At 37.7% G+C, this 11,625-nt stretch overlaps 1 protein-coding gene across 1 annotated transcript; it reads left to right on the forward strand.

Annotated features, from left to right (window-relative positions):
* Positions 1 to 106: 106 nt before the first annotated feature.
* Positions 107 to 11,548, forward strand: IDNK (IDNK, gluconokinase). The gene is made up of 5 exons (XM_026088401.1): positions 107 to 147; positions 548 to 578; positions 995 to 1,081; positions 2,693 to 2,736; positions 5,139 to 11,548. The coding sequence occupies exons 1-5, from the start codon at positions 107 to 109 to the stop codon at positions 5,482 to 5,484; spliced, it is 549 nt and encodes a 182-aa protein (XP_025944186.1). The 3' UTR covers positions 5,485 to 11,548.
* Positions 11,549 to 11,625: the final 77 nt, after the last annotated feature.

An 11,625-nucleotide genomic window follows, 5' to 3' on the forward strand; every position in this document is an offset into this window, starting at 1 on the left:
AGACGCCCTGCCGCGGGGCGGGCGCGGAGGCGGTGCCGCGCCGGAAAGGGGCGGTGGAGCAGGAAAGGGCCGGGCTGGAGGGGCAGGAGCCGCTGCGGGACTCGCCATGGTGCTGGCGGTGGTCATGGGAGTGAGCGGCTCGGGGAAGTAGGTACTGCGGGGGCTGCGCCGCCGCCGCCGCGGCTCCGGGGGCCGCTTCGGCGTGACCGGGGGTTGCGGGCAGCTTCGGCGGCCTCTCCCGCACCGACCTGGGAGCCCCGAGCTGCCGCGTCGYCAGCCCCCTTTTTATAAGTTTAACTAAATATGCTGGGATTGTTAGGAGGGACCACTGATTATTTGGGAATACTGGGATTATTGACATAGTCCATACTTGCTTTCGCTTCTTTGGCGTCTTATTGTGGCTCCTGTTAGGGACAGGAAGAAGCAGGTCAGAGCAGTAACAACAGTCACCAGGTTGCATCCGAAGAGGCAAGAGAACATCTCAGCTCTCAGAGAGAAAAGAGGTTACAAAGTGATGCTTATCTAACAGACTTGTTCTCTCTTACAGAACCGCAGTTGGGTCACGTTTGGCAGCAAAGGTATGGTTGTGTTATGTTCCAGATGTTGGGTGCTTATTACCACTTTTTTAATAGGATTTTTTTTTTCTTGCTGCTTCTTGCAGCCTGTAGTTCACAAATAGCTAGTATTTATACACAGCACAGCAATTGCAATTTGTCAGGTTAGTCTGTCTCCTCACTAAATTGGGCTTGGGTGGATGTCACCAATGCAGTGTAGCCTAAATTGACTTAAACAACAACCATTAGGCATCAAGTGTTGCTGTTTCTTATTAAGCTTACTTTATAGTTATGGTAAACATCATTACATAAATGGTGATTCATACTGTGGTGCAAGAGATCTGTAATTCTTCAGGTGTCCTGATAAACTCTGAGATTCTTATGAGCTAATCTGGTTTAGGGGAATGATCCCTAATTCCTTTTTTTTTTTTTTTTCTTAGTTGGGATGGAAATTCTATGATGCAGATGATTATCATTCTCCAGAGAATAAAAAGAAGATGGCAGAAGGAATACCACTAAATGATGAGGTAACTTTGTATAAATCCTGGCAGAATAGCCATCAACACATTTTTCTTCATAAGCTCTGACAAATCATGTTATGGTACGTTGTGCTTTATGTAAGGTAAGCTGACTGTAAACACATGCTGAATTTGTAGGGCTGCAGCTGGGAAGAGAGGGAGGATTTTTACATAACAAAGAATTATGCATAAAATGAGTAGCGGCTATTAAATTATACTTGGTAGTTCACACGTAGTTAAATTCTGAACCAGCATCTATCAGAAATCTCTGTCTCTTAGTCAATATACAGAACTGTAGCTTTAGATTACATGTTTTACTTTGAATTAGATACACTAAGACAGACAAATTTCTCTCTCCTGGAAGTACAACCCACCACCTTCAATTACTACAGTAATTACTCCATAATCTTCCATTTTATACAATCCTACTTAAAATGAGGTTCCTTTCCTTTAGCCTGCTGTTCAATCCAAACAGATCAGATTGATCAAGCTTCCTTTTATAAATAATACTTACAAAATTAGAAACTTAAGTAAATTACAAAAATTACAGTGAGACACCTTTGAACTTTTCTAGGAAATCCCTAGAAACACAAGGCTGAACTAGAGTGCTCTTCAAAACACTAGCTACAGACTGAAAAAAATATTCTAGGTTCCTATTAAAAATTTTTGTCTTTCATTAATAGTGGGGAGTTCATATAAGGCAGTATCTCTTTTAAAGCAGCATTGCACAATTGAATGACTAAACCATTCTTCATTGGCATATGATGCCAAGGAGGAGGGAAGTAGCTCTTCTGACACATCAGTAATGCAAAATTGTGAGGGCCTTCTTGAATGGCAGTGGGAAGTTGTTCTGTGATGACAATAGCAAAAAAATGTTGCATTTATTTGTTCACATTGTCATTTGTTCCATTCATCCAGCAGTAAGTGCATTGAAAGATGAAACGGGAGCAATGGTTTAATGCTCATAGGTATGAAAAAAGATACTAAGAGCTTGAAGATTAAAATTAGATTATATTTAGAATCTAATCAATCATTTGCATTGTATTTCCAAACTCTACTGAACAAAGGTGTTGCAAAATGTGGCTATGATTGCATTTATCTGTGATTGCTACTGACATGAAAATTATATAATTAATTTATTGCAGATAAGTACATTTGGATCTGTGTTGTCACCTTGGAGTAGTTCCTGAAAGCTTCAGCTTTGATCCAAAGCATTACCTGAGTATTGCAAGGTACAGGGAAAAAGAAATAACAGTTCAACCTGTATAAGCAGCTATCTTAGAACAGACTTAACATTTGAATTGTCTAGTAGAGGCAAGAGATAATTTGACTGTTCTTCAAAGATTTACAAGGCACATGCTATGCATAAATACATATTACTTCCATCAGATAATTCTAGATATTTGTAATATAAAAAGTACCATTCCACTAAAAAACTCTTACTGATAAAAAGACTAGCACATCTTGGAAGCCTTAATGCAGTGGCAGCAGAAATACAAACTGAACTTGCTCTGCATTATAATGCTAATTTTCATCTCTAGTGAGATGCTTTTAATGTTAGAAGTGATTATTTCAAATCAGTTTCATAAATAATTTTGAGCTAACTTGTTTTGTTTTTAGGACAGGATTCCATGGCTTTGTGCACTGCATGATATATTAAGGAGGTAAGAGAACCTCTATCTTTAATGAGTTCTAGCTAAACAAAACCAAGTTTTTTCCCCATTGCATTCCAAAGCAGAAATGTATGTAGTGGTATAAAAATACTTTGCAGCTAGTAAAGCCATTCTGTTTTCACTGATCTGAGGTATCATCATAAGGGTGAGCTAACTCCTGAATAATAATGTTGGGAAAGCTGTTGGCAATTATAGTTTTGTTCTGCTGTCTGTATTAAGAACTTATTTTTGAACTGGATCTTTGAAATACTAAATGTGACATTAGCTGATTCCAGAGGGCATAACCACAGAATACATTGGTAATGAATTTAGGATAACACTTTTCTAAAATCCTACTAGTTTCAGTAAAATACAGTCCAAAATGATTAGGCATTTGGTAAACATAAAATTGAATTTCTCTTTAGAAATTTTTATTTTCAGAGATCTAAATCAGCTGACCAACTCATCATTCAACCTTGAAGTTTATTAATAAACACATACTTCCTAAATAATCCTACCTCAAATGTTCAGAAACAAGCAAAGGTAATTCAAAGGAAGTTTTATGAAACTTGAAAGTGAGAAGAGTAAAATATGTAGCTTTAAGCTCAAATACTTTATTTTTCACCCTGCTTTAATTTGGTATAGTATACTCTACACCTAGCAAGCCTCCTTTGTAAAGAGGAATAAGAAGCAAGTTCCAAGAGCTCGAGCATGCTCAAAATGCTGAATTTCTGTTCTGCATCCTTGGCCACATATTTTTCTATTATCTCCAATATCAGGTCTTCTCTTGATGTTTCAAGTAGGTGGGAGATGGAACTGATTTTGTGAGTTTCATCTGTGCCTTCTAAAAATGGTGGGAGGCTGATGAACTGCTGGACCTCAACCCTTGGGGGAATTTGATTCCTATTCAGAAGCATCTAAAATATGAAACTCAGAGAAGGGGGAAGGTTCAGATGGCAAAATACTTACCAAATGCTATGGAACTGGACACCTGACAGCTAGTTAGAGCTATGACTCATCCCATTATTGCTCTCTAGTCACAACCGCATTTCTGTGATGCTTCATTTCACCTGTTCATACATTTACTGCAAACAGAAAGAGGAGGAGAATCACAGCCAGTAAGTGCGTTTTCCTTTTAGCTTGCTCCAAGTATGCTGTGTCACTTCTTGGATCCTGGGCTCCATTTAGGGATAGATAAAAAGGGAAGGAAGGAGAAGCAAGTCACCCATCCTATGGCATCAGCCACTTACCTCCCATTGTACCACCTTGCTTACAAAAGTAATCTTAAAGGTTATTCTGCCAAAATTTCTCATCTAGCCCAGCTTTCCCTGTATCTCCTGGTCCCCAATTTTCTCTTTACTGTGGGTTCACATGGGCTGTTATTTGCACATGCGCATCGGGTGATTGTACCTTGTTGGAGTGTGGGTTAATTTACTGAGAAATTTTCTGGCTTGTTATGCTGTAACATGATCCATTGCTTTCTGTGACACGCCTGCCAAGGCAGCTCCAGAAACTCTGCAATATCAAGTATACTTTAACAGTGCCTGATGCCAAGGTATAATAACTTGTACTTCTAAGTAGCTAAGGCTGGCATGGGCTCACCTAGGTGATAACACTGTGTATTACAAGTTCTCATTTCTTTGTTTGAGGAATGTGCATGATTGTTAAATATACCTAATTTTAATTTGATTAGAGAATGTATCTTCCTGTACAGACATTTCAGTCACTCTGATTTGTAAAGACAAAACTAATTCTAGATTTGCATTTTTGGTGCAACAGAACACCCCCACAACTTAATGCTTTTATGTCTTTATTTTAAGAAACCTTGTCAGTGAAAAAATACATGCACAGAGTATTAATTAAACTTTATCCAATCCCCTGTATTACTTAAAATGAGCACATCTCCACTGCTCCCAGTAACTATGGCTACAGCAAACAATTAAGTTAAATCTGAAACAATGAAAACAGGTGTTGAAAATATACCTGAATATACATTCAAGAACAGAGCTTTTTGTTCAGCAGCCACTTACCCTCTAGAGAGATGCACATCATCAATTTTTTAGATGATGGGAGTTTCTAAGGATATTCAGTTGTTGCTTTTCTCAGCAATTAAGGAAGTGCTCATGGCACTTCCTTGCACTATATTAGAATCTGATTGAAAGAATGGTGGTTAATACAGAAGTGCTCTAAGTCAGAGATTTTAGCAGGAGCCTGGCTAGCTTGATCTTACTTTCAAACCACGTCCTTACATTCATTATCTATTTGATTTCAAAATCCTGTCAAAATAACAAAAAAAAGTCAGTACATCTAAGGCTGTTCTCTGCAAGGAACCAGGGGTTGTCTGCTATGGAGACAGTGCAGAATAGCTGCTATTTTAATATACCAAGTGTGGACATATCTTTTCTTCTTGGTAGAGAAGAATCATCAAGACAAGATGCAGTTCTGGCCTGTTCTGCACTGAAGAAAATGTATAGATGTATATTAGTTAGTGGTGCATCGGCACTTGAAAGCAACCAGCCAGAGAAACCAGGAGAAAACACAGCACTGAAGATCCTCTTTGTTCATTTGGATGGGTCTACAGACCTCATTGTTCGTCGCCTGGAGAAGAGGAGAGGACATTTTATGCCACCTGAATTACTTAAGTCTCAATTTGATACTCTGGAGCCTCCTGGAGCACCAGAAAACTTTATTACTGTCAGTGTAGAAAAATCTCTTCCCGAAATAGTGCTGGAAATTGAGAAAGCTATTTTTTCAGAGTGAGGCTTTTTCAGAGTTGTTTCTAAATTTTATATACAGAGACTGTCTCAGGCATGTTAGAGTTGTGAAACAGCATTTTAATTATTTTCTTAACTTACTTTTCCCAATACTTAAATGGATTGTAGTATCACAAGCTGGTTTATTACGGTCGATATTTTTATCATGGCTCTGTAAAAGGTGTATAACATGGAACTCTCAAAATCCATCAATGTTGTTTAACATCTTCCATATGAAGTTAAAATTCCCATTAGTATGGGTGAGAGTGGAGCTACCTAAGCACAGCCTGCTTTTGAAAATCCCATCCAGAGTCACACAGTGATTGAAATTCTCATTTTTGATTTTTACTTTATCAAACATGGAGGGGAAGGGCAAATATGCCTTTGAGTAATGAAATAATTTACAGCTTTGTAAAAAGCTGTTTTTGTTTTTTTACAAGTATAAAAGGCAGGAACTTGAATGATGAAGATCTGTCAGGTCTTGAACAAGTTGTAGCTTCCACGTTTGTGTCCTTGGCAACCCCACTGGGGGGCTGAGACACTATGAGCTCATGTTATCTGAACAGCAGCTAGAAAAAGAGGGGAAAAAAGGTAGTGGTGGGGAGATGATATACAAAATACAATTCTTTGGAAAGCTTTGGAAGTAAAATGAAAGGGGCATCATATCGGCTTTGAATTAGCATTCCTCATATGCAAAGACAGCAGAAGTGAGTCAGCCAGTAAGGTAAGATACTGAGCACAGGATTGATGGATATTTCCTTCTTTTAAAAAATTAACTTTCATTCTTTCAGTGTTAGACCTTCTCTTTCACTTCCCTCTTTTGGCACACTTTACTCTTCCTCCTAAGCCTATATTATGCCCAGTCCATTATATGCTTATGGATAGGTTTTCATACAGCTACTGTAAAACTTGAGATCAAACTGTTTCTAATATACTTGTTTAACTTTTTTCTCTGATCAGGAAATTCTGAATATAGTCACAGAATTTAAGGTTTAAATCCTCTCTTTTATTGCCAATTTTTTAAAGTTCTTTTTTTCCCCTGTTACAGAAGAGATGCCTCTTATCTGCAAAGTTTTCATAAGGTTACATTAACTTCTGTTGGCAAGATTCCACAAGTTAGACAGAATTGAATCATTGTATGGGCAATTGCACATGGATTATTATTTTTAGTGTTCTCATGCAAACTTGTGATCTTTAAGAGAATTAGTTAATTACTTTTCAAACAAAACTTGTGATCTGAAGCATCTTTGGAGTAGTTTTTATCTAGATAACTAGTTGAAAGATGCTCATCTGGCTTCTCATTTTGTAGTGATAGTAGGGGTTTTGTGGTTTACCAGACATTAACCACTGTGCTGAGCCCAGTATTGTATATGAACATAATCTGTCTGAAACCAAACACATAGGATACAGATTTGGGATTGTAAACACACCCACACAGAAGCGGTCTTTTCCTGTTTGTTTGATCTGGAGGGAAAATACCAGGCAGTTAGCAGTTTTAGTGTGTGCATTTGTAGATTACAGCAGCACTGGGAAAAAAACTCAGTTCATCCTGAGTTGATTTCTGCATACTCATGGTTGTTCTGAGGGACAGCCAGGGTGCAAGTGGAAGACTCAGAGGCAAAGTTCACTGAAAGTGAACTGAAAGTGAAAACTGAAACTGAAGTGACTGACTAGTTCTTAACACCCTCAAAATGCAGACACTGCAGCTATTCAAAGTCACTGATCAGAGCTGTAAAAATAAGTTTAGTCACTATGAAAATTAAAGAAATGGCACCCTCTTGTGGTACTGTCATTTTTAATGAAGTCTTCGTATTTTCCCATTATGCCATTTTACAAGAAAACAGCATTTCTGATATGCCCACTATTAAATGCAGATTTACGCTCACTTTTTTCAGACACAGTAAAACTAAAGAATTTAACACATAACAGTGATGGGAAAGCAGCTGTGTTCTGTCACAGAATGGAGTATCAAGCAGAAGATTCAGTTTCAGTCCCTCATAACTAAAATAAATTGGGCGTTCTTAAGTAGGAGGATCTAAAAAGTTAAGACTCTTTGGCTGCATAGCAGAGCCCTTACTTTCAGATCCGTGTATTTATATCATGCTCATAAATTGGCTGGCACTAACAGGAAATTGTGCTCAACACTTAAAAATCGCTGCTCTCGTGGGTAAGTCTGTTTAGGCACCTTGACTTGGAAGTCTCTCTTTTCTAAACAAAATAGTACATTCTTACTAGAGACTTTTCATATTTTATTCCTTCAAATTCACCTTTGATATGCCGCTTCTCCAATGAGAGGAATATTTCCTGCTCCGAAATTTATATGCCTTTTGCTTGAACTTAAAGCAAAACAAAATATCTCCAGTTCAAATGATGATGGGAGGAAAAGACAACAAATCAACCATTTAAATAATATGCCATTAATATTATGAATAACAGGTGCAGATTTTGCTATTGTAATTCAATACTTTAACCTGTTATAGCCTCTCTGTGCTTGAAGGTCATAATACCCACTTACTTACTTCCAGTAGAAGAAGACACCTCTGTACTTTGATTTTCTAACCTCCACAAGAGCCAGAAGGTATCAGTACATTTTTGTTGCACCTAAAGCTAGTTAAATGTTGCTGAGTTAACATTCATGAGAACCTTGTACTTCTAAGAGCAGATGACAAATGACTGAATACAATAAGATGTTAAAAATATACCACTTTTTTCATAAAACTCTGATCTGAAGAAGGCCAAAAGCATCTTTCCTTTCTCCTTCAAAACTGCAGGACAGGAGAGTTTGCCACTACCTCTTTCAATCTCAGAGAATCACAGATACAGCCAAAAAATAGCAGAACCTCCCTTTCAACAAAAAACCCAAGTAGCAGCTGAGAAACCATTATTCTCTGTGGGAAGCATGGGAAAATCATCCATGCAAGACAACTTTCTGTACTTGCTTTCCCTCCAAACTCCTCCTGCTTTCTTTTCATTTAGAAAAAGAAGTTTGCAAGACTTTGGAAACAACTTCTCATTGGTTCTGATGGCTAATATATTTTTGCCAACATGGAACTAGGCTCATGTATTTAGCAGGGCACAGCTATCCTAGTTCACTATTTCATAAGTTTTTGGCACAGTGTTACAGCTCCTAACCTTACAATGCTTACAATGCCACAGTGGCTTGCAGGGATGGTCAGTGTTTTTCCCACTACAGGAAAAAGCCTGCTTGGATGTTTCAACCCTACTCACATGCAAGGCTGCAGGAACACACAAACTGCTTGAAAGTATATGTGAACTTGCATTTCCCAGGGCCGTCAGTGGATCCCACCAGCTCTACAATTTGAGAGAGTCTAGAGACTGCATATAAAAAATTGTTAACTCAGTCTGTTAAACAGTCTATTACCCACTAATCTAAAAGACTGTTGTCTTTCAGCATCACTTTTCCTGTTTATCATGAACAACAAAAAAAGATGCTAATCATCCAAAAGCATATTCCTGCAACATCTGGTTTACTTTTTTTTTTTCCCCTTTAAATTAACTTTCATTTGTTTTAGGAATATCTTGTTGCAATTTGGATTAGTCAGGCAGCTTATTTGTATTTGGTTCTTCTGATGCAAGTTTTCTGTCTATATTTTGAAATAGTTAAACCAGTAAAGACCCCCAAAACTAAGGAAGACACATCTGGAGTTAGAAATTGCCTTTCCTACCTTGCTGTGACCACAATACAAGTTAGTATCTACAGAAGATATATGCACCATACCACTCAGGAATCTGTGCGCTGAGCACAGTTTGTAACATGCTGTGTAAATGCTGTACCTACTACAAGAAATGTTTACAAAGGAGTAAACATTTCACAATGCTATACTGAGGAAATTAAAATGAAATGGTAATTTCCAGTAATGGTAGTGATTCACAGATTAAACATGGAAAGGGTAGAGTCTTTAACTCAAACTGTACAGAGTATCTAGACAAGCAAAGGAACCAACCCAACTGCCTGCCATCTCACAACTGATGGGGCTGTTTTATTATGCAGACACCCCGTCAAAAAGAGAATTAGCCAGACCAAACAATTTACAAAACTACCCATCTTGCTAACAAATTCCCAGTGGTACTTACCAGGGTTTGATGTGAATGTACAGATTTTAAACCCCCATCACTTTGAACTTTTGACTTTTAGGGTAGGTGGGGGGTGGGAGAGGCATTTCTTTTTGCAAGTTACTATTACTTTCTTTAGCAGAATTGTGATGACCTAAGGACCCAGGCAAGGCAGTTTTGTATATAATCCTATGAGATCATTTAGTCCAATGTGTGGGGCAAAAGAGGGAAGCAGGGAAATAAAAAGACAAGCTTTAGGCACACGTGCTCTTCTTCTGGTCCAAAATGCAAGCAGCTGACTTCAAATACAAGTTATCTAACTGCTCAGAGTTAACTAAGATCATTTCTGAAAGAAATGGTAAATGAGACTTCCAGAAGACAGGATTTTAAAGAGGGAAAGCAGAAGGGGCAACGAGTATCTGCTCAGAGAGAGTGTGTGCAAACAACAGGAAGATTCTAATATGCCATTAAACCAACAACTGTGATCTATCTTTTATTACTAAAGAGGCAGTCAAAGTTTTCCTTACCTAGAGACTTTGTTCCACTTACTACCACCTTTAACATTACAGTGCTTTCTGACAAAAAATAAAGTTCTTCCTATGCAAAAGATGTCTCAGTGTTTTACCACTTCTTATAAGAAAGCAAGTTGACAATAGTTACTGATAAATTAAACATTGATTACACCTCAAGAAGTAAACTTAGCTCAAGGTTCATTGCAGAATTTAGGTCAAACTTCATCTTTTCTTAAATTTCAACAGAATTGACTTCAAATATAGTGTTTCTTGGTTGGCATGCAGTTTAAATACTTATATAGGTAAATTGAATGTTGTCTCAAAAGGATGTTCATGTAGGCTATATTCAGTGTTTTAGTGTCTTGGTACAGCCTGGTGATTTTTAAAATCACCATTAAAATCATCATTTAAAAAAATCACTCCTTCTCCCCACCTCACCCTTGGGTCTTTCATCTGACAGTGGCCTTTGGAAATTATGAGTTTTATTCTTAAAAGGACCTACTTTCTGAATGACTGGAGGTCTCACTTTTTAAAGCAAGGTCCTTATAAAATGTCAAGTCAGGTTAGTTACTTTGAAGAGCCCAAGAGTAATTGTGAAAATAACTGTGAGAAGTTCTACAGAAATTACTTGCTATCACTTCCCTATCACAACCTTGTACTCAGTGCAACAAATGCCACCTACCCAAACAGAAGTCACTGTGAAAGTAAGATCCCTTGCAGGTTTACTATCATTGGTAAAGAAAAAACAATAATTTTCCACCCAAACTATAGGTATTTTAAAAGGCTTTGATCATATAGAACTTAACCTACCAGGAGATTCTATTTTAATTGATTTTTTATTTGTTTGTTTAATACTGTGCTGCTGTATCTATGAGACTTTGATCCAGAGGCCTGCCAACAAAGAGATTGTCTCGAACTTTTCCCAGTACTGTGCATCAGCAGTATTTGATCAATTTACTTACTGCCAAAGTAGGAGACAAGGTTACTGGACAGTAAACACTTCTGTGAGAATACAATACAGTTACTTCCTGCAAAATCTGCATGCTTGGCTTTGCCAAGAGTTTTAACAATTACACTGTATGTAAAAGAAATGCACACTCAACATTCTTCTTTATATCCCAATATAGTTTTGCTTCATTTAACCAACTAACAACTTTGAGTCAGGACTGGTAAATTCAAACCATTTGCAAGCAATGTTTTTTAGAGCAAACTGAATTTATATTTGTACCATCAAAAGAAGATTGTCCATATTAACTGTTTAATGCAATACAGGAATTAAATCAGAATATTCATAACTACACTGACACCAAAGACAAAAAAAGGCAGAGGCTATTCACTAATACAGCAGAATGCATTATTTCACTACTTCCACTTTAACTAAATTAATGGTCTTCAATATCGTATGCCCCTTCCTCTCTCCCCTCCAATTTATAATTCAAGTATTGTTTACTAATCCTAGCCCAAATCGGTAAATATTCCCAGAACTTACAGGGAGAGGCCAACCATTAAGCTGGTCAGTCATCTTGAACACCAGGTAATCATCAACTGCAAACACACTGAGA

The sequence above is a fragment of the Apteryx rowi genome, unplaced genomic scaffold (assembly GCF_003343035.1).
Source record: "Apteryx rowi isolate R43461 unplaced genomic scaffold, aptRow1 scaffold_77, whole genome shotgun sequence".
In the NCBI taxonomy this organism is placed as follows: domain Eukaryota; kingdom Metazoa; phylum Chordata; class Aves; order Apterygiformes; family Apterygidae; genus Apteryx; species Apteryx rowi.